Source organism: Hyperolius riggenbachi, chromosome 10, assembly GCF_040937935.1.
Source record: "Hyperolius riggenbachi isolate aHypRig1 chromosome 10, aHypRig1.pri, whole genome shotgun sequence".
NCBI lineage: Eukaryota > Metazoa > Chordata > Amphibia > Anura > Hyperoliidae > Hyperolius > Hyperolius riggenbachi.
This window is the reverse complement of record NC_090655.1, coordinates 195,614,505-195,639,051: the sequence shown is the minus strand read 5'-3', so window position 1 is coordinate 195,639,051 and position 24,547 is coordinate 195,614,505. Positions and strand designations below refer to the sequence as shown.

The following is a 24,547-nucleotide window of genomic DNA, read 5'->3' as shown; positions in this document are numbered from 1 at the left end:
TTGAAGGTAGTGATATGAGGTGCTAAAGTAATAATTTTGGATGTGCCCCCCACTCATACATGACTATATAGGAACATGTGGTTACATGGGAGGATGAGAGAAGGGGATGCGGGTGGTGGAGCTGCTCCAAAGCCTGCAGACTATCTACAACATGATAGATTTGTAAAAACTTTACAATGTACAATACTTACAATAGTTAGTGTATTGCAAAGTACAATACATGTCAATAAAATGCATGAAGAAAAGAGGAGGCTGAACTAGGGCTTTAAAGAACACCAGAACTGAGAGGGATATGGAGGCTGCCATAGTTATTTCCTTATAAACAATACCAGTTGCCTGGCTGTCCTGCTAATCTCTTTGGCTTCAGTAGTGTCTGAATCACACACCTGAAACAAGCATGTAGCTAACCCAGTCAGATTTCAGTCAGAAGCACTTAATCTACATGGTTGCCTATGGCAAAAAAATATTGGAGACACGTGGATCAGCAGGACAGCCAGGTAATTTGCATTGTTTAAAAGGAAATAAAGCTGACAGCCTCCACTCCCCTCTCGGTTCAGGTGTACATCATGTATGTAACTGTATGTACAAAATACCTGCATGCAAGGGAATTGTGTTTTCTTAAAAGTCATTTTGTTTTAATCTTTCTCCAAATTGATACCCTGGCCTCAAACAATCCTAGCAAATATGTCTGCATTGAGTACATCATAATCGCCATGGTAACTGCACTTACCATCCTCCAGGGGCAGCACAAAGATCAACAAGGGCACGCGCTCCTTGCAAGAACTGAAACTTTCTATTCAGCTGTATAAGCTTAAAGGCCGATCGGGAACGATACCCTAAAAGAACAAACCGAATACTTTAGCAGAGCAGTAAAAAATGTTTTTCTAGCCCAGTGTAAGCATTCACAGGAAAATAATATTCACATCTCTGTACAATATCCTTGATTGATGAATCTAATAAAATACTACTAGAATGCCTAGTCAGGACACCAGTTATTTCCATGTTCATTTAAACACACTTGGCTATAGATATACTGCTACTTTCTGTTTAGGAAATTGATATGTGGTTGCAAGTCAAAATGGGAAAAAAAGACATTAAAATTGCAAAAACATTTATACAGCACTGATACTTGTTTATAACAAATTTTTGTCTAGAGTGTAAATTCAATGTAAAAGGAAAGTATGTAAAAATTACCAAGTACATCCTTTACACAGTGCTTAGTCCAAAGAAATATGTTTCCAAAAAGCTCACAAGTCCAAATGCAGCCTCTAGTTTCTGGTACAAGAAGTATAAATGCATTTGCCACCACAGACATGCACCCCCTTACCGCTCACGCTACATGGCAGCATAATGCACATAGCAGTCATTTTTTAAGCTGCCACTTTCAACTGATTCAGATGACACGTTGAGATGCCATGCAGCTTAAAAAATTACTGCTATGTGCATTATGCTGCCAACACCAGCATTGTGGCAGGTCCCATGCAGGCAAAACACAACAGATGCAAGTGTCAGATTTATTTTAACTAATCTTTTGCCATGGTGTGCCACTGGCACTCTGTACTACTACTCACCCTTACTCCCACTGCTGCTAATTTATTTATTTATTAGATTTATATAGCGCCAACATATTACGCAGCACTGTACAATAAATAGGATTACAGACAATGATAACTGGGGTGACACAACAATACAGGTAACAAATCATAGATACAACAATACAGGTAATAGCAATAAGATACACAACACAATGCAGATAGTAGTACATACCAGATCATAAACTGGAGTGGTAGTGGTAAAAATTACCAGTTCCAAATTCTGGGTAAAGTGCACACAGTCAAGTAAGATACACAAGGGGAGAGGGCCCTGCCAAAGGCTTACAATCTAGAGGGAGGGGTTGGTGACACGAAGGAGGGGGTGCAACAAGAAGTTATTGGCAGAGAGGATTAGGGCAGTGTTGAGTTGATGTAGGCCTCCTTGAAGAAGTGAGTTTTGAGTGCTTTTTTGAAGGTGTTGAAGGTGGGAGCGAGCCTGACAGGCAGTGGGAGAGAGTTCCACAGGATGGGGGCAGCTCTAGTGAAGTCCTGCAGTCATGCATGGGAGTGCGAGATGCGTGGGGTGGTTAAGAGGAGGTCGTTGGAGGAGCGAACTGGACGGCCAGGTGTATATCTGCTGACCAGGTCAGAGATGTAGGTTGGGCAGGACTTGTGTATGGATTTGTATGCCAAACATAGGATCTTGAAGCTGATTCTTAAGTGAATTGGAAGCCAATGAAGGGATTTGCGTAGTGGAGTCGTGGAGACAGAGCGGTGGGAGGAGTAGATGAGTCTGGCTGCTGCGTTCATGATGGATTTTAGGGGGGCGATGCGGTTTTGAGGAAGGCCTGACAAGAGGGAGTTGCAGTAGTCCAGGCGGGAGATGATGAGGGCGTGGACAAGGAGTTTGGCAGTGTCTGGGGTCAGGAAAGGCCGGATCTTGGAGATGTTGCGCAAGTGGAAATAGCAGGCTCTAGCTACAGTTTGGATGTGGGAGGTGAAGGAGAGGGCTGAGTCCAGGGTGACACCCAGGCAGCGGGCTTGTGTGGTAGGACGAATGATTGTGCCATTGACAGTGACGTAGAGGTCAGTGGGGGGTGAGGCAGCACGTGGCGGGAAGATTAGGAGTTCAGTTTTATCCAGGTTTAATTTTAGGAACCTGGCAGACATCCAAGATGAAATAGCTGAGAGGCCAGAGGATACCTTCTCCATGGTGGTGGTGGAGAGGTCAGTGGTATGGAGGTAAATCTGGGTGTCATCTGCATATAGGTGATAGTTGAAACCCAGAGAGGAGAGGAGTTTTCCGATGGAGGCGGTGTAAATGGAGAACAGCAGGGGACCAAGAACAGAGCCTTGGGGGACCCCAACTGAAAGTGGGAGGGAGGTTGAGGAGGAACCATTAAAGGAGGTCTTGAAGGAGCAATTTGAGAGGTAGGATGAAAACCATGCTAGGGCAAGGTCTTGGATACCCACAGATGCTAATGGCAGAGGGGCTTGACAAAAGCCCCAGCAGTGCAATCAATCACCTTCCTTCTTACACTGAATAATAAAGGAAGGGGTAAGACCGTGAGCAGCTTGCTAAAATGACCATGCGACTCACTTAGATGAAGCCCCCGTTTGGTAAGAATAAGCAGCTTTATTTGTGGTTAAGAGGGAAAAACAATCTGCAACTGGGCTTTAAAAATCCAGCTATTAGATGAAGGTCTTTTTTGCAAAGAAAAGTTGTGCTTACCTGTCTCTTTAGCAAGATGATAAAATTTATCTTTTCGACTCTTTCCAATCTTTCCTTTTTTCCCCATGGCAGAAACTGGAAATACGATCTAAACGTCTTCACTTTGTGAGGGCTACACAAGAAACCAAAGTGCATCAGATGGAAAGAATTCAGCTCATGAATTTGCTTTATAACTGTAAAGACAAAGCCCTCTACAAACCGCTAATTTACATGACAATTATAACTCTAGAGATGTCCATACAAATAATAGATGGGCAAAAGAGGTGGCAAAAAGATCTGTCCCTCCCAGATCAAATTTGATTAGAGAGAGATTGAATCCTTCCACATACTAGGCATAGCATTTTAATAAGTTTCAGCATAAAACAGAGTTAGAACCAGGGCTGTGGAGTCGGTACAAAAATCATTTGACTCCAACTCAGACTCCTCAGTTTATGAAACCTCGGCCTCCAATTCCAGGTATCCAAAATTGCTCTGACTCCTCAGGCTAACTTCCCAGTCCAGTGGAATTAGAACAAAAATCATCTATATGAAACCACCGACTCCTACTTCAGGTACCCAAAATTGCTCCGACTCCTCAACTCCCGACTCCACAGCCCTGGTTTGAACAATGGCCTTGGCCTGTGCTCAGACGAAATGATCAAACACTCTGGGGCCCGTATACAATTCACTTTTTCTCCTAAGAGATATTTTTTCATCTTCTGTTAAAAAACTTTTCAGCACTTTCCACTCAAAAAAGTGAAAAAGTACTACAAAAATATTTAAAATATTTTCTCGTTTGTAAATGGTTTAAAGGGCATTTTATTGACAAGGTGTGAAAATATCACCTAGGAGAAAACTCAGGAGGAAAAATGAATTGCATATGAGCCTGGATCTCTCCCCAATGCATCTGAACGCTGTATACACACTACATTATTGGCAGAGGACCGTGTAGCATGTGTATAAGAGGCCTAAGTTAGTCAGATACAATAATGTTAAAAACACTTTGGGCTTGATTCACAAAGCGGTGCTAACCAACTTAGCACGTCTAAAGTCTTTAGACACGCTAACCAGTGTGCTAAGTAGGTTAGCACCGGATTTCTTAATCAGATCGCGCGCTAACTTTACGCGAGCAAAGTTTTACGCGCGCGAAGTCCCATAGGCTTTAATGGGCACTTCGCGCGGTGCGCCCTGCGCTCTGTGCAGTACGCGCGTAAAGTTTTACGCGCATAAAGTTTTATGCGCGTAAAGTTTTACGCGCATAAAGTTTTATGCGCGAAAAGCTTGTTTAGACGTGCTAGGGGGGTTTTCACAGGCGTGCTAACAGTTAGCACCGCTTTGTGAATCAAGCCCTTTGTGTGCACTACCTTCATGAGTGGATGGAACTGTGTCACTATTCTGCATCCCTACAACGACAGAATGGCAAAACCCTTGAGCTAAATGTTGGGCATAACATTACTAGCACCCTACTCAACAAGTATAGTGGTTACAGTAAGCTAGATTTTACTAACACTATGCATGAATTAGGCGGGGCTCGCACTACAGCCTAAATGTATCCATTTAACAGAACGCCCCACAATAGACGAACAAACATGTATGACTTATACTGAAAACAAATTCATATACAGTAATATAGAAGGTGCCATTGTTAATACATACAATAATAGCAGCAATCATGGTAATATTTCAATGATCAAGTGCTACATGCATAGAGTACAAACTCTAATCACTCAAACAATATATAATGGGTGAACAAGAGGAAGATACATAGTGCCTGTGTGTGATTTGCTGGTTACCCCATGCGTACCCCATTTGTCAGAGGCGTCTGATGTAGCCGCAATACGTCAGAGGTAACCAACGTGGCAGCAAATCGCACATGGGTGCTCTTTGAAGGCATCTTCCTCTCCCATTATATACTGTATGGTTTTAGTGATTAGTCCCTGAACTGTAAGGGCTCATTTACACTTAATCAGTTGGTGTGCGTTAGTACGCGTTGGTTCGCGTTAGGGCCTGTACACACTGCTGCGCTTGCACTACGTTTTTAAAATCGCAAGGCCTTTTGAAAAAGAATGAAAATCGTGATGACTTGTACACACTGGTGCGATGCATTTTTAGAAAAACGCAATCGCAGTGCCTGTTGCGCTTTTTTAACCACTTCCCGACCGCCGTATATACAATTGGCGGCCGGGAAGTGGACGCTGCAAGGACCGCCGTATTGACAATTGGCGGCGGTCCTTGTATAGGCATGGGCGGAACGATCGCGTCATCCGTGACGCGATCCTCCGCCTCCGCCTGGCGCCGCTCACCCGCCGCAACATCCCGCCGGCCATACGGAAGCGCCGGCGGGATGTTAACCCGACGATCGCCGCATACAAAGTGTATAATACACTTTGTAATGTTTACAAAGTGTATTATACAGGCTGCCTCCTGCCCTGGTGGTCCCAATGTCCGAGGGACCACCAGGGCAGGCTGCAGCCACCCTAGTCTGCACCAAGCACACTGATTTCCCCCCCCCTGCCCCAGATCGCCCACAGCACCCATCAGACCCCCCCCTGCCCACCCCCCAGACCCCTGTTTGCACCCAATCACCCCCCTAATCACCCATCAATCACTCCCTGTCACTATCTGTCAACGCTATTTTTTTTTATCCCCCCCCCTGCACCCCGCTCCCTCCTGATCACACCCCCACCCCTCAGATTCTCCCCAGACCCCCCCCGCCAGACCCCCCCCATGTACTGTATGCATCTATCCCCCCTGATCACCTGTCAATCACCTGTCCATCACCCGTCAATCACCCGTCAATCACCCCCTGTCACTGCCACCCATCAATCAGCCCCTAACCTGCCCCTTGCGGGCAATCTGATCACCCCCCCACACCAATAGATCGCCCGCAGATCCGACATCAGATCACCTCCCAAATCCATTGTTTACATCTATTCTCTCCTCTAAACACCCACTAATTACCCATCAATCACCCCCTATCACCACCTGTCACTTTTACCTATCAGATCAGACCCTAATCTGCCCCTTGCGGGCACCCAATCACCCGCCCACACGCTCAGATTGCCCTCTGACCCCCCCTTATCAATTCACCAGTGCATTAATTACATCTGTTCTTCCCTGTAATAACCCACTGATCACCTGTCAATCACCTGCCAATCACCTATCACCCATCAATCACCCCCTTTCACTGCCACCCATCAATCAGCCCCTAACCTGCCCCTTGCGGGTAATCTGATCACCCACCCACACCATTAGATCGCCCGCAAACCCGCCGTCAGATTACCTCCCAAATGTATTGTTTACATCTGTTATCTACTCTAAACACCCACTAATTACCCATCAATCACCCATCAATCACCCCCTATCACCACCTGTCACTGTTACCTATCAGATCAGACCCTAATCTGCCCCTTGCGGGCACCCAATCACCCGCCCACACGCTCAGATTGCCCTCAGAACCCCCCCTTATCAATTCACCAGTGCATTAATTACATCTGTCCTTCCCTGTAATAACCCACTGATCACCTGTCAATCACCTGCCAATCACCTATCACCCATCAATCACCCCCTGTCACTGCCACCCAACAATCAGCCCCTAACCTGCCCCTTGCGGGCAATCTGATCACCCACCCACACCAATAGATTGCCCGCAGATCCGACATCAGATCACCACCCAAGCGCAGCGTTTACATCTATTCTCTCCTCTAAACACCCACTAATTACCCATCAATCACCCCCTATCACCACCTGTCACTGTTACCCATCAGATCAGACCCTAATCTGCCCCTTGCGGGCACCCAATCACCCGCCTACACGCTCAGATTGCCCTCAGACCCCCCCTTATCAATTCGCCAGTGCAATATTTACATCTGTTCTCCCCTGTAATAACCCACTGATTACCTGTCAATCACCCATCAATCACCCCCTGTCACTGCCACCCATCAATCACCCCCTGTCACTGCCACCGATCAATCACCCGCTGTCACTGCCACCGATCAATCAGCCCCTAACCTGCCCCTTGCGGGCAATCTGATCACCCACCCACACCAATAGATCGGCCGCAGATCCGACGTCCGATCACCTCCCAAGTGCAGTGTTTACATCTGTTCTCTACTGTAAACACCCACTAATTACCCATCAATCACCCCCTGTCACTGCTACCTATCAGATTAGACCCCTATCTGCCCCTAGGGCACTCAATCACCCGCCCACACCCTCAGAATGCCCTCAGACCCCAGCCCTGATCACCTCGCCAGTGCATTGCTTGCATCTATTCCCCCCTCTAATCACACCTTGAGACACCCATCAATCACCTCCTGTCACCCCCTAGCACACCTACCCATCAGATCAGGCCCTAATTTGCCCCGTGTGGGCTCCTGATCACTCGGCCAAACCCTCAGATCCCCCTCAGACCCCCTTCCGATCACCTCCCCAGTGCATTGATTGCATCTATTTTCCCCTCTAACCACCCCCTGAGACACCCATCAATCACCTCCTGTCACCCCCCTAGCACTCCTATCCATCAGATCAGGCCCAATACAACCTGTCATCTAAAAGGCCACCCTGCTTATGACCGGTTCTACAAAATTCGCCCCCTCATTGTCATCAAAATTTGCAGATGCTTATACCCCTGAACAGTCATTTTGAGACATTTGGTTTCCAGACTACTCACGGTTTTGGGCCCGTAAAATGCCAGGGCGGTATAGGAACCCCACAAGTGACCTCATTTTAGAAAAAAAAGACATCCCAAGGTATTCTGTTAGGTGTATGACGAGTTCATAGAAGATTTTATTTTTTGTCAAAAGTTAGCGGAAATTGATTTTTATTGGTTTTTTTTCACAAAGTGTCATTTTTCACTAACTTGTGACAAAAAATAAATTCTTCTATGAACTCGCCATACACCTAACAGAATACCTTGGGGTGTCTTCTTTCTAAAATGGGGTCACTTGTGGGGTTCCTATACTGCCCTGGCATTTTAGGGGCCCTAAACCGCGAGGAGTAGTCTAGAAAACAAATGCCTCAAAATGACCTGTGAATAGGACGTTGGGCCCCTTAGCGCACCTAGGCTGCAAAAAAGTATCACACATGTGGTACCGCCGTACTCAGGAAAAGTAGTATAATGTGTTTTGGGGTGTATTTTTACACATACCCATGCTGGGTGGGAGAAATTTCTATGTAAATGGACAATTGTGTGTAAAAAAAATCAAACAATTGTCATTTACAGAGATATTTCTCCCACTTAGCATGGGTATGTGTAAAAATACACCCCAAAACGCATTATACTACTTCTCCTGAGTACGGTGGTACCACATGTGTGGCACTTTTTTACACCCTAAGTACGCTAAGGGGCCCAAAGTCCAATGAGTACCTTTAGGATTTCACAGGTCATTTTGCGACATTTGGTTTCAAGACTACTCCTCACGGTTTAGGGCCCCTAAAATGCCAGGGCAGTATAGGAACCCCACAAATGACCCCATTCTAGAAAGAAGACACCCAATGGTATTCCGTACAGAGTATGGTGAGTTCATAGAAGATTTTATTTTTTGTCACAAGTTAGCAGAAAATGACACTTTGTGAAAAAAAACATTTAAAATCAATTTCCGCTAACTTGTGACAAAAAAAGAAAAACTTCTATGAACTCACCATACTCCTAACGGAATACCTTGGGGTGTCTTCTTTCTAAAATGGGGTCATTAGTGGGGTTCCTATACTGCCCTGGCATTTTAGGGGCCCTAAACCGTGAGGAGTAGTCTTGAAACAAAAATGACCTGTGAAATCCTAAAGGTACTCATTGGACTTTGGGCCCCTTAGTGCAGTTAGGGTGCAAAAAAGTGCCACACATGTGGTATCGCCGTACTCGGGAGAAGTAGTATAATGTGTTTTGGGGTGTGTTTTTACACATACCCATGCTGGGTGGGAGAAATACCTCTGTAAATGACAATCTTTTTACACACAATTGTCCATTTACAGAGGTATTTCTCCCACCCAGCATGGGTATGTGTAAAAATACACCCCAAAACACATTGTACTACTTCTCCCGAGTACGGCGATACCACATGTGTGGCACTTTTTTGCACCCTAACTGCGCTAAAGGGTCCAAAGTCCAATGAGTACCTTTAGGATTTCACAGGTCATTTTGAGAAATTTCGTTTCAAGACTACTCCTCACTGTTTAGGGCCCCTAAAATGCCAGGGCAGTATAGGAACCCCACAAACGACCCCATTTTAGAAAGAAGACACCCCAAGGTATTCCGTTAGTAGTATAGCGAGTTCATAGAAGATTTTATTTTTTGTCACAAGTTAGCGGAAATTGATTTTAATTGTGTTTTTTCACAAAGTGTCATTTTCCGCTAACTTGTGACAAAAAATAAAATCTTCTATGAACTCACCATACTCCTAACGGAATACCTTGGGGTGTCTTCTTTCTAAAATGGGGTCATTTGTGGGGTTCCTATACTGCCCTGGCATTTTAGGGGCCCTAAACCGTGAGGAGTAGTCTTGAAACGAAAATTCTCAAAATGACCTGTGAAATCCTAAAGGTACTCATTGGACTTTGGGCCCTTTAGTGCAGTTAGGGTGCAAAAAAGTGCCACACATGTGGTATCGCCGTACTCAGGAGAAGTAGTATAATGTGTTTTTGGGTGTATTTTTACACATACCCATGCTGAGTGGGAGAAAGATCTCTGTAAATGGACAATTGTGTGTAAAAAAAATTAAAAAATTGTCATTTACAGAGATATTTCTCCCACCCAGCATGGGTATGTGTAAAAATACACCCCAAAACACATTATACTACTTCTCCTGAGTATGGCAATACCACATGTGTGGCACTTTTTTGCAGCCTAACTGCGCTAAGGGGTCCAAAGTCCAATGAGCACCTTTAGGCTTTACAGGGGTGCTTACAATTTAGCACCCCCCAAAATGTCAGGACAGTAAACACACCCCACAAATGACCCATTTTGGAAAGTAGACCCTTCAAGGTATTCAGAGAGGGGCATGGTGAGTCCGTGGCAGATTTCATTTTTTTTTGTCGCAAGTTAGAAGAAATGGAAACTTTTTTTTTGTCACAAAGTGTCATTTTCCGCTTACTTGTGACAAAAAATAATATCTTCTATGAACTCACTATGCCTCTCAGTGAATACTTTGGGATGTCTTCTTTCCAAAATGGGGTCATTTGGGGGGTATTTATACTATCCTGGAATTCTAGCCCCTCATGAAACATGACAGGGGGGTCAGAAAAGTCATAGATGCTTGAAAATGGGAAAATTCACTTTTTGCACCATAGTTTGTAAACGCTATAACTTTTACCCAAACCAATATATATACACTGAATGGTTTTTTTTTTATCCAAAACATGTTTGTCCACATTTTTCGCGCTGCATGTATACAGAAATTTTACTTTATTTGAAAAATGTCAGCATAGAAAGTTAAAAAAAAAATCATTTTTTTGCCAAAATTCATGTCTTTTTTGATGAATATAATAAAAAGTAAAAATCGCAGCAGCAATCAAATAGCACCAAAAGAAAGCTTTATTAGTGACAAGAAAAGGAGCCAAAATTCATTTAGGTGGTAGGTTGTATGAGCGAGCAATAAACCGTGAAAGCTGCAGTGGTCTGAAATGAAAAAAAGTGGCCGGTCCTTTAAGGGGTAGAAAGCCCTAGGTCCTCAAGTGGTTAAAGGACAACTGTAATGAGTGGAATATGGAGGCTGCCACATTTATTTCCTTTTAAGCAATACAAGTTGCCTGTTTGTCCTGCTGATCCTTGGCCTCTAATACTTTTAGCCATAGACTCTGAACAAGCATGCAGCAGATCAGGTGTTTCTGACATTGTCAGATCTAACAAGATTAGCTGCATGCTTGTTTAATACTCACCAGGGCGGTGGATTTGGTACCCGACTCTGACTACATAGATCTGCCCACAACTAATTTATAGTATGATGAATAAAAGTAATATGGTGCTAAGTGACTGATACTGAGAACCGAGTAACATACTGTACAATAATATAGAAGGTGCCGTTGTTTACAATACATACTTTAATGGCAGCAATCTAGGTATTACATGTAACGATCGGTGGGCGCAGAGAGTATCTGATTACCGGTGATCTGCAGTATCGCCGGAAATACAGATATATACCAGATTATAAGTGATCTGCAGTCTCACCGATAATCCGATATACAAACTAACCTCTGTTCGCCTGAGTAGAGTGTAGTGTTTTGGTGTAACAGTAACACTAGGAGGCCTAGGCCTCAGTGCAGCAAGGAGAACTGCACGTATTCCTTCCGCAGACCTGAGCTCTCCAAGACGGGAGGAGTCAGACTGACAGTAGGAAGGAAAGTCCGAGAGTGACACTCAGGAAGAAGTGTCACTAACAGGACTGGGAACCGCCTCCAATCGTGAGGTCGGTTCTCGAGGTCAGACAAGCCAGGTCGTACACACACGGACAGATAAAGTACAAATACAGTAGGCAAAGGCGGAGTCAAAGTACAGGCAGGGTTCGGCAACGGGGTATCAGATATATCGGGGTACAAAATCAGGAGGCAGAAACAGAGTCTTGGAACGAGCCGAGGTTCGGCAACAGAGTATCAGAAATATCGAGGTACAAGGTCAGAGTTCAGGAGGATAGTCGAGGCAGGCAAAAGTCATAACATATAATCACAATCAAACTAGTACTTTAGCTATCAAATATCTAGCTAAGTGTAGGATTACAGCTCCAGCTGGTCCCGGCACACTTCAGGGTCTGACTACGGATCTGGGTGCTCCCACGTATGTGATCGCACGCCAGACAAAGAGCAAGTGAACAACCAGCAGTATATATACTCTAGGACCTTTCCAGGACCTCCCTAATTGCTGGTCCAATGAGAGCAGTGGAATTTGTCAGCTGACCCAGCTGGTCAGCCGACACCCTTCTAACTGCTATTTAAACTCTGCCTTTCTGCTCGCGCGCGTGTAAGTCTGAATCTTGGTGGACTATCAGTCCCAGCCAGCCACACCAGTACTGTCATGCAATGTATCTAGTGCGGGGGCCGCCTCTGATGCGGATTCCGCCGTTCCCAATGCGGATTCCGCCGCACTGCCTATGCGGCATGCAGCGTTTTTTCCGCGTTGTGACGCCATGCTGGACGCGGAAACAGCCGCCTCACCTTGAGAGACGGCGGCATTTCCGCGTTTCCTTACAGTACCCCCTCCCCGAGGAGTGGACTCCGGACAACTCCTACCAGGTTTCTCGGGATGTAAGGCATGAAACTCCCTCCTTAACTCGTCTGCATGCATGCGTGAACCCGGTACCCACTGTCTCTCCTCAATGCCGTACCCTTTCCAATGTACGAGGTACTGTACCGAATTCTGTACCATGCGTGAATCCAATATCTTTTCTACCTCGTACTCAGGTTGGTCGTCCACCACCACAGGAGGAGGAGGAGTGGGACCCACATGGACTGCTGGTTTAAGCAGGGATACGTGGAAGGACTTTACCCCACGCATGCTGGCGGGAAGATCAACGGAATACGTAACGTTGTTGATCTTCTTGGCCACTGAAAATGGACCCACAAACCTGGGGCCCAGTTTATCTGAGGGCTGTCTCAGGGTTAAGTGACGTGTGGACACCCAGACCAAGTCTCCTGGCTGGAACTTCCACTCCAATGAGCGTCTTTTGTCAGCCTGACCCTTTTGACTCTGGAATGCCCTTTCCAGATTACTCTTCACCTTCCCCCAGATGACTTTAAATGCCCTGTGCCAGGCTTCTAGGGTTGGAAACGGAGAGGAGGCAACTGGCAAGGGGGAAAACTTGGGCGATCTCCCCGTTACCACCTGAAAAGGCGAAAATCCGGAGGAGGAATTTCTCAAGTTATTTTGAGCAAATTCTGCGAAGGGCAAAAATCTGACCCAGTCGTCTTGTGCCTCCGCAACATAACATCTCAAAAATTGTTCTAGAGACTGATTTATCCTTTCAGTCTGGCCATTAGTCTGTGGGTGGTAGCCGGACGAGAAAGACAGCTTCATGCCCATTTGGTGGCAAAATGCCCTCCAGAATCTAGAAATGAATTGGACTCCCCTATCCGACACTATGTTTTCCGGAATGCCATGCAGCCGGAAAATGTGGATGATGAACAGGTCGGCCAATTCCTGAGCCGAGGGGAGTCCTTTCAAGGGCACGAAATGGGCCATCTTGCTGAAGCGGTCGACTACCACCCAAATGACCGACATGCCTTCAGACCTGGGGAGCTCACCCACGAAATCCATGGACAAGTGGGTCCATGGCTCACTCGGGGCGGGCAAAGGCTGTAAGGTACCGACAGGTGCCAGCCGGGAGGGTTTACTCTTAGCACATACTGCGCATTCCCTAACAAATTCCCTGCAATCAACAGACAGGGAAGGCCACCAGGCACACCTGGCTACAAGATCCTGTGTTCTGGCAACTCCAGGATGTCCAGCATTTTTATGTGCGTGGAACATTTCAAGGATCTGAAGACGAAAGGGCAAGGGAATAAACATGACCCCTTCAGGCTTCCCTTCCGGGATGTCCTGCTGGAAGGGGCTCAACGTCTCCTTCCAGTCTTCCCAAGTATCAATTGCAGCCAGCACCAATTTTCGCGGAACAATCGTCTCAGGGACGGAGGCCTGTGCTGTTTCTGGCTCAAAGCACCTGGATAGCGCATCTGCCTTAGTATTCTTACTGCCCGGGGTGTACGTAATCACGAATGTGAACCTTGAAAAAAACAGGGACCATCGAGCCTGACGAGGGCTTAACCTCTTAGCCCCCTCGATGTATTCCAGATTCTTGTGGTCGGTAAAAACCGTGATAGTATGCTCCGCTCCTTCTAACCAATGACGCCATTCTTCAAAGGCTAGTTTAATGGCTAAGAGTTCCCTGTTGCCTATATCGTAGTTTCTCTCTGCTGGAGAGAATCTCCGAGAAAAATAGGCACATGGGTGCAATCTACCCTGTAAGCCTGAACGTTGAGACAGCACAGCCCCCACCCCGACTTCTGAGGCGTCTACCTCAACAATAAAAGGGAAGGAAGTGTCTACGTGTCTTAGTATGGGTGCTGTGCAGAACAGCTCCTTCAAGGTCGAAAATGCCTGTAGGGCCTCAGGCGACCAGTGAGTAGTATCCGCCCCTTTCCTAGTGAGACTGGTGAGAGGTGCAATAACGGTGGAGTACCCCTTTATGAACCTCCTATAATAGTTTGCAAAACCCAGAAAACGTTGCAACGACTTTAACCCCACCGGCTGAGGCCACTCCAGAACAGCGGATACCTTGGCAGGGTCCATAGACAGGCCCGAGGTGGAGATTATGTACCCCAGAAAGGCGACAGATGTAACTTCAAAAATACATTTTTCCAACTTGGCGTACAGCAGATTTTGTCTCAACTTGTTTAGCACAAATCTGACATGGACCCTGTGCTCGGAGAGGTTGTTGGAGTAAATTAGTATATCGTCAAGGTATACAAGCACAAACCTACCCAACACCTCCCTGAATACCTCGTTAATCAATTCCTGGAAGACGGCTGGCGCATTGCACAACCCGAAGGGCATCACTAAGTACTCGTAATGCCCATCGGGTGTGTTGAAGGCCGTCTTCCATTCATCGCCCTCTCTAATACGGATCAGGTTGTATGCACCCCTCAGATCCAATTTTGAAAAGATCTTAGCGTCTGTGACCTGCGTGAATAAATCGTCTATTAATGGCAACGGATAACGATTCTTCACCGTGATTTTATTTAGGCCCCGATAATCGATGCAAGGTCGAAGACCTCCGTCTTTTTTCTTAAAGAGTAACTGTCAGGCTGCAGAAGCTAATTTAAACCTCTATTCTCCTGTGTTAAACAGTTTAGACAGAAGCCAAAAGACATTACTAAAGATAAAAATCTCTCTTACATTTAATGTGTGCTTATCACGAAAGCTAAGCTCCTAAGGAGGACGCAAGCCGCATTCCATACTGCAAAGCATTCTGGGGCCCTCCCCTCGGCTGCTAAAGAGAAGACGGGATCAAGTTTCAGCAGCTTCTAAACTCACAGCACAGATAAATCTCCCAGAAGATTACTCTGCAGGAGTCCGCTATTGTTCCTAGCCACATGGCTCATTAATATTCACTGCACACTGTGTTATTCTGTACGAGCTGTTCTGTGATCAGAAGCAGGCAGGACATGACGACACATTTGGCTTCACAAACATGGAACCTGCCATGGGCTGTCAGGAGCATCATTCTCTGCATATACTATATACAAATTCTGTGAAATCCAAACGTGGACAGTGAAATGCATATGTAATGTAAGTACAGCCAATCTTTAGCTACTGATATATGTGTTTATTTTCTCTGAGACCTTATACCTAACAGCTCCTCTTTAACAAAAAAGAAACCGGCCCCTGCAGGCGAGCGGGAGGGGCGAATGAACCCCTTGGCCAGATTGTCACGGATGTACTCCTGCATAGCCACCTTCTCTGGTCCAGACAAATTATACAGGTGACCCCTAGGGGGCATACAACCGGCACGGAGATCGATGGGGCAATCGAAAGGGCGATGAGGAGGTAACCTATCAGCAGCCCTGGGACAGAATACATCCGAGAACTCGGAGTATTGCTCGGGAACACCCTCCACATGTACCTTGGTCTGACCTAATACCACTTTTCCTAGGCACTGTTGGGAACAGAAGTCTGACTAACTGGTTAATTGTCCTGTCGCCCAATTGATCTGTGGCGAATGAAGCTGCAGCCAAGGCATACCTAGGACAATGGTGGAGGTGGTCATATGTAACACAAAAAAACGTAAACTCTCCCTATGCAGTACCCCAGTAATGACTTCCACCTCTGGTGTCTGGGACAGCGGACGGTCCCTTTGTAACGGGGAGTCGTCCACGGCAGTAACCTGGATAGGTGGTTTTACTGGGGTGAGAGGAATGTCCAACTTCTCTGCAAATTCGGAACTCATGAAGTTAGCCGCGGAGCCTGAATCAATAAAGGCCTCTGTGGCTTCAGATTTGTCCCCCCATGTAATCGTACAGGGGAGGAGCAATCGTCTTTCTTTCAGGGGTGCGAGCTGGGTGCCTAGGGTGTCACCCCTTATCACTCCTAGGCGGTAGCGTTTCCCGGCTTATCCTTATTAGGCTTAATGAGACAGTCTCGTACCCTATGCCCCCCTTCACCACAGTATAAACATAGTTGTTCCGACAATCTCCGTCTTCTCTCCACTTGGGTCAATTTAGACCGACCGATCTGCATCGGCTCAGGTGGAGGCAAGACCGGAGATGATGAGACAGAAGGAGACGGAGTTACTAGGGGTGCAGCGGGAGGCACTGTGTAAGAGGTCGGCCTAAGCCGATGACTGCCCCTAGTCTGTCTCTGATGGCGTAGCCTACGGTCGATTCGAATGGCCGATGAGATGGCCTCGTCGACTGTTTTGGGTTCGGGTTGGCTTAACATTAGGTCGGAGACCTCATCTGACAACCCAGACAGGAAGTAATCTAACAGGGCATAAGTGCCAAACCTGGCCGTAACTGACCACCTACGAAATTCGGCCGCATAATCCTCGACTGGACCCCTGCCTTGCCGTAAAAGTTTGAGCTTCCACTCAGAGGATGCAGCAAGGTCAGGGTCGTCGTAGATTACGGCCATGGCCTTAAAAAATTCCTCTACCGAGGTCAGAGCAGTATCGGTAGAAGGCAGGTTGTATGCCCATGACTGGGAGTCACCAGACAGCAAAGTTTTAATAAAGGTGACCCGTTGGGTCTCAGTCCCCGAGGATCGGGGTCTCAACTCGAAATACGATAACACTCTACTCCTGAAATTCCGGAAGTCAGACTTGTGGCCGGAAAATTTATCAGGTACAGGCATACGTATGTCAGTACTAGGAGAGGATCGCACTGAATCAACTGACGTCTGGAGGGTTTGCACAGAGCCTGACAGGACATCAATCATAGTCTTGTGGCTACCCAGCACTTGGTTGATGTTTTCCACCGAAGTGGCAAGTGCGCCCAGACGGTCAGTATGTGCGTCCATTTGCATTTTTTGGGTCTGGCGTTCTGTAACGATCGGTGGGCGCAGAGAGTATCTGATTACCGGTGATCTGCAGTATCGCCGGAAATACAGATATATACCAGATTATAAGTGATCTGCAGTCTCACCGATAATCCGATATACAAACTAACCTCTGTTCGCCTGAGTAGAGTGTAGTGTTTTGGTGTAACAGTAACACTAGGAGGCCTAGGCCTCAGTGCAGCAAGGAGAACTGCACGTATTCCTTCCGCAGACCTGAGCTCTCCAAGACGGGAGGAGTCAGACTGACAGTAGGAAGGAAAGTCCGCGAGTGACACTCAGGAAGAAGTGTCACTAACAGGACTGGGAACCGCCTCCAATCGTGAGGTCGGTTCTCGAGGTCAGACAAGCCAGGTCGTACACACACGGACAGATAAAGTACAAATACAGTAGGCAAAGGCGGAGTCAAAGTACAGGCAGGGTTCGGCAACGGGGTATCAGATATATCGGGGTACAAAATCAGGAGGCAGAAACAGAGTCTTGGAACGAGCCGAGGTTCGGCAACAGAGTATCAGAAATATCGAGGTACAAGGTCAGAGTTCAGGAGGATAGTCGAGGCAGGCAAAAGTCATAACATATAATCACAATCAAACTAGTACTTTAGCTATCAAATATCTAGCTAAGTGTAGGATTACAGCTCCAGCTGGTCCCGGCACACTTCAGGGTCTGACTACGGATCTGGGTGCTCCCACGTATGTGATCGCACGCCAGACAAAGAGCAAGTGAACAACCAGCAGTATATATACTCTAGGACCTTTCCAGGACCTCCCTAATTGCTGGTCCAATGAGAGCAGTGGAATTTGTCAGCTGACCCAGCTGGTCAGCCGACACCCTTCTAACTGCTATTTAAACTCTGCCTTTCTGCTCGCGCGCGTGTAAGTCTGAATCTTGGTGGACTATCAGTCCCAGCCACACCAGTACTGTCATGCAATGTATCTAGTGCGGGGGCCGCCTCTGATGCGGATTCCGCCGTTCCCAATGCGGATTCCGCCGCACTGCCTATGCGGCATGCAGCGTTTTTTCCGCGTTGTGACGCCATGCTGGACGCGGAAACAGCCGCCTCACCTTGAGAGACGGCGGCATTTCCGCGTTTCCTTACATTACATCAATGATAAAGTGCTATGGGCTTAGGCCCCGTTTACACTTAAAGGAAAACTTAAGTCTAAAATAAATTATATTTACTCACCCGGGGCATCCCTCAGCCCCCCCGAAGCTGGATGGTACCCTCGCAGCCCCACTCCGATCGTCCTGTCCCCGCCGGCGGCTACTTCCGGGTTCGGCGACAGCCGCCGACAGGCTGGGAACGCGGCTGATTTTTCGTGTTCCCAGCCGCTATATCACCCTCTATGCTGCTATAGCGTGGGAACGCGGAAAATCACTTGCGTTCCCAGCCTGTTGGCAGCTGTCGCCGAACCCGGAAATAGCCGCCGGCGGGGACAGGACGATCGGAGCGGGGCTGCGAGGGCACCATCCAGCTTCGGGGGGCTGAGGGATGTCCCGGGTGAGTAAATATTTTTTATTTTAGACTGAAAGAGACTCCGTAACAAAAATTGCATCCTGTTTTATATCATCCTACAAGGTCCAAAAGCTATTCTAATGTGTTCTGGCTTACTGCAGCACTTTGTACTATCACAGTCTCTGCAATAAATCAATGTATCTTTCCCTTGTCAGACTTGTCAGCCTGTGTCTGGAAGGCTGCCAAGTTCTTCAGTGTTGTGGTTCTGCTATGCACTCCCCCCTCAGGGGGGAAAGAAACACACAAATGATCTCTTGAGATTCAAAAGGAATGCTGTATAGTATACAGCCTGCTTGTGTATGGATGTATTTTCTATGTGTGGACATACTGTACATCAACCTACTTCCTGTTTTGGTGGCCATTTTGTTTGTTTATAAACAAACTTTTTAAAACTGTTTTTAACCACTTTTAATGCGGCGGGGAGCGGCGAAATTGTGACAGAGGGTAATAGGAGATGTCCCTTAACGCACTGGTATGTTTACTTTTGTGCGATTTTAACAATACAGATTCTCTTTAAGTTTTCCTTTAATCAGTTGCTCTTAGTTATAACTGAAAGAAAACTGATTTTCAAAGTGTTTTCTATGTTTTCCTATAGCACCTTTCACACTTAACGCGTTTTAACTGAAATCTTATTCACAATGCACTGCTATGGAAAAAACGCATACTTAGGGCCTGTACACACTGAAAGACGCAAGCAAAATCGCAAGCGCATGTTTTTAAAATCGCAAGTGCATGTAGTTTTAAAAACGCATCGTATATAATATATATATATATAAGCCCCATTGTATCTGTCCTCCTTCTCCTAAAGATTATTATTATTAATTTTTTTTTAGATATCCCACTGTTTTATTTTATTTTTAAATCTAGTTTTCACTGTTTCATTGTCTCTGCTCAATAACACCTTCATTGAAGTATGCAGGGCTGTGGAGTTGAGGAGTTGGAGTCAGGGCAATTTTTTGGGTACCTGGAGTCGGAATTGGGAGAAAATGCACCTACTCCTACTGCACCTAATTTATATATACAGTAATTGCGGTGCTTAGTCCACAAAAATGAAATAAACCAATCAAAAAACGAGTTACTTGTGCTACTTCAATAAAGCAGTCCTTGTATTTTTAAAGTCAGAAATACATATCTGATTGTGACTGTACAGTATACATGATGTGTACACAGGAATCTTTAATATACAGTGGCTTGCAAAAGTATTCGGCCCCCTTGAAGTTTTCCACATTTTGTCACATTACTGCCACAAACATGCATCAATTTTATTGGAATTCCACATGAAAGACCAATACAAAGTGGTGTACACGTGAGAAGTGGAACGAAAATCATACGATTCCAAACATTTTTTACAAATCAATAACTGCAAAGTGGGGTGTGCTTAATTATTCAGCCCCCCTAGTCAATACTTTGTAGAACCACCTTTTGCTGCAATTACAGCTGCCAGTCTTTTAGGGTATGTCTCTACCAGCTTTGCACATCTAGAGTCTGAAATCCTTGCCCATTCTTCTTTGCAAAACAGCTCCAGCTCAGTCAGATTAGATGGACAGCGTTTGTGAACAGCAGTTTTCAGATCTTGCCACAGATTCTCGATTGGATTTAGATCTGGACTTTGACTGGGCCATTCTAACATATGGATATGTTTTGTTTTAAACCATTCCATTGTTGCCCTGGCTTTATGTTTAGAGTCGTTGTCCTGCTGGAAGGTAAACCTCCGCCCCAGTCTCAAATCTTTTGCAGACTCCAAGAGGTTTTCTTCCAAGATTGCCCTGTATTTGACTCCATCCATCTTTCCATCAACACTGACCAGCTTCCCTGTCCCTGCTGAAGAGAAGCACCCCCAGAGCATGATGCTGCCATCGCCATATTTGACAGTGGGGATGGTGTGTTCAGAGTGATGTGCAGTGTTAGTTTTCCGCCACAAATAGCGTTTTGCCTTTTGGCCAAAAAAGTTCCATTTTGATCTCATCTGACCAGAGCACCTTCTTCCACATGTTTGCTGTGTCCCCCACATGGCTTGTGGCAAACTGCAAACGGAACTTCTTATGATTTTCTGTTAGCATTCTTCTTGCCACTCTTCCAAAAAGGCCAACTTTGTGCAGTGCACAACTAATAGTTGTCCTATGGACAGATTCCCCCACCTGAGCTGTAGATCTTTGCAGCTCGTCCAGAGTCACCATGGGCCTCTTGACTGCATTTCTGATCAACGCCTGTTCGGCCTGTGAGTTTAGGTGGACGGCCTTGTCTTGTTAGGTTTAGAGTCGTGCCATACTCCTTCCATTTCTGAATGATCGCTTGAACAGAGCTCCGTGGGATTTTCAAGGCCATGGAAATCTTTTTGTAGCCTAAGCCTGCTTTAAATTTCTCAATAACTTTATCCCTGACCTGTCTGGTGTGTTCTTTGGACTTCATGGTGTTGTTGCTCCCAATATTGTCTTAGACAACCTCTGAGGCCGTCACAGAGCAGCTGTATTTGTACTGACATTAGATTACACAGAGGCGCACTCTATTTAGTCATTAGCACTCATCAGGCAATGTCTATGGGCAACTGACTGCACTCAGACCAAAGGGGGCTGAATAATTACGCACACCCCACTTTGCAGTTATTGATTTGTAAAAAATGTTTGGAATCATGTATGATTTTCGTTCCACTTCTCACGTGTACACCACTTTGTATTGGTCTTTCACATGGAATTCCAAGAAAATTGATTCATGTTTGTGGGAGTAATGTGACAAAATGTGGAACACTTCAAGGGGGCCAAATAATTTTGCAAGCCACTGTATGTATGTATGTATATATATATATATATATATATATATATATATATATATATATATATATTGAATAACATCTAGATGACATCTATGTTGTAAGAATAATGCCTGATGTGTAGCTGTGTCACTAATAGAGATGGTCAATGAGATGGAAATAATTCTGCATTGATGCTGGTTTATGCAAATATATGCACTCTCTAATCAAATAATTTGATATTGAAATTTGGTTTGGTGACTACAAATTAATCTTACCACCCTTCCTGTAGTATAAGAGCCATACTATACACAGTCTTTTCTATGGAGCCGAACTCCCCATCAGAAAAAAATCTTTGCAAGATGCTGCACACACAGATGCTGTACAGACACAAAAGATCAGTATCTGCAAAAGATCTGTTCCTGCCAAAAATCCATTCCTGCAAATTGCAATGAAAGTCTATGAGATCTGCTGATCATCATACACACATGATTTAACTGACATTCATCTGCAGATCAAGCAGTCATCTGCAGATCTAAAAATCCATCCTGGTGGATCTGATCTGCAGATGAATGTCAGTTAAATCATGTGTGTATGATGATCTGCAGATCTCATAGACTATCATTGCAATTTGCAGGAACAGATCTTTTGCAGATACTGATCTTTTGTGTCTGTACAGCATCTGTGTGTGCAGCATCTTGCATAGATTATTTTCTGATGGGGAGTTCAGCTCCATAGAAAAGACTGTGTAGAGTATGGCTCTTATACTACAGGAAGGGTGGTAAGATTGGTCTGTGATCTTTCATTTTCCAAAGACTATAGTCTGATGTGTGTATGAGCCTTAAGTCTATGACTAAAAGTATTAGGGGCAGAAGATCAGTCGACTAGCAAGGTAACTGGTATTGTTTAAAAGGGAATAAATATGGCAGCCTCCATATCCCTCTCACTTCACTTGTATTTTAAAATTCCAAAGCGTTGGCAGTTAACAGATGCATTTCATGCTATATATTTTCAATCAACAAAATTGTAATATGCAAATTAGAAGAGTCAGAGTCAAGGAGTTGGTGGTATACTAAACTGAGGAGTAGGAGTTGGTAGATTTTTGTCCCGCCTCCACAGCCCTGGAAGTATGCCAGAGCTCAAATCTATGAATTATTGACCCTTTTTATCTCTTTTCTGCTCTCAGAAGCAATTTACTGACAGGAAAGTGTTTTATGACTGTAATTACTTATCAGTGAGTGTTATGCTATAGTCTGACCCAGTCCGACCTGGTCCTGACCCAGATAGAATCTGTCACTTGCATACCTGATGTTTAACTCTTTTAGGCAAAGAAAGAAAAAAAGGAACACAGCCTAGTTTGTGTGCTTGGCACTGTACATACACATGTCTATCTCATCATGTCACCTCGGTTGTCCTTTAAATGTACCCCTGTGAGTGTCAATAAGCAATTTTTTAACAGGGAAAATACATAAAACAAGCTGCTATGATATAGTAAACTGTTATTTTTAAACAGATCTCTGCTTCCTTCACCATTTCAGTTATTCATCTGTAAAGATGTTTGACATAGCTGAAAAAAAGCAAACTGTAATACTGCAGTCAATGCTCAGCCAAACAATGTACTAGAACAAAGTATTAAGAGTTAAAGTGGACCTGAACTCTTGCACAGGACAGAAGGAAAACATAGAGAAATGCTCCCTGTATGTACTCAGAGAGTTTGGCCTGTCTAATTTCCCCTCATTTGTGTCTAATCACAAGTTGTAATTTGATCTCTGCCCCATGTCAGCTGCACAGCACGGCAGATAAGCTCATTTGTAAACAATACGACTGCTTCCATGAAAATAGTAAGTAAAAACAGTACAGATTTATTGCAGGATTTGTATCAGCTGTAATAAAGAAATGTTTTTCTTTAAAAGTTATTATGCTGTCTTTTTAGAGCAGAGAGGAAGTTTTAAGTTTATGCTGCTTTAAATAGCAACTGCAGAGTAAAATCCTTAAAGAAAAAAATGTTATGGTTACCATAGATAGAATAGCAACAATTCCAGACCACAATGCAAAGGAGTCTGTAAAAATCTACAAAACGTTGATTTGTAATTGCATCCTAGCGAGATATAATATATACATTAACACATTATGGAATATTTGAAATGTTGATATTTAGATTCTATAAGCCTTTATGATAGGATGTAATGACATTTGAAGTATAATTTTGTTGAACAAGCTTTCATAGTTTGATAAATAGAAGTAGAAGTGTTCATGTGCTAAAATGACAAATTATTCGGATTTTCTCCTTCAGGGCTATTAACTACAGACTACTGCTAGACGACTTTTTCATACTTTTACTATATTTTATTAAAATGAAGTTACATAAAAATAGTGGTTTTGATGTTGAACAAATGTATTCCTCCCCCAGGAATCCGGAGCGGTATATGGGCAGCTACAGTAACCTCATTATTCATGCTAAACGCTTCCACAGAAGCCCCTGCCACCCCTCGTACAGCGGAATCCTTCCACACAGCACGTGTGCCCATTCGGAGCAACCGTCAATTCGCAATTCTGTTACTTACCCCCTCTAAGTACTACAGCTGGCTCACGTGGACAACACCAGACTGTCGCCTACTATTACACACTATCCGGCAAGGGCACAGACTAGTGGCGTCACTGCCTTACAGTCAGCGCTACCGCCGCCATATTGGAAGTGGGAACATGGAATAATAGAATTTATCTTGCTATGTGATTGGAGAATGCGTTGAAATGCGTCTTGTATGCATCACAGTGAATTACTGTTAGAAGCCTGCATACACTTCTGTCACATGGAAGTTATGTAACTTCAAACTGTTTTTTTTGTTATGTTTTTTCCAGAGGGTCAGCCTCTGTTTAGTAACTAAATACCTCTGTCCCTCTTTATCCGAGGTAAACTTTTGAGGAACATTTATGTATTTTATTTATGTATTTCACTACTCAAATGTGTTTATGTGAATAAACTTTATTAGCCCTCTTAAATTAAATCTAG

At 45.0% G+C, this 24,547-nt stretch overlaps 1 protein-coding gene across 1 annotated transcript in view; it reads right to left on the bottom strand.

Annotated features, from left to right (window-relative positions):
* FTSJ3 (FtsJ RNA 2'-O-methyltransferase 3) overlaps positions 1 to 24,162 on the bottom strand; it is a 58,732-nt gene extending 34,570 nt beyond the window's left edge. Inside the window, exons 1-3 of the mRNA XM_068255548.1 lie at positions 24,102 to 24,162; positions 3,265 to 3,376; positions 731 to 836 (exon numbers count right to left, since the gene is read on the bottom strand). Of these exons, the coding sequence (XP_068111649.1) occupies positions 731 to 836; positions 3,265 to 3,331 (173 nt within the window). The 5' untranslated portion in view covers positions 3,332 to 3,376; positions 24,102 to 24,162. The remainder of the gene's footprint in view (positions 1 to 730; positions 837 to 3,264; positions 3,377 to 24,101) is intronic.
* Positions 24,163 to 24,547: the final 385 nt, after the last annotated feature.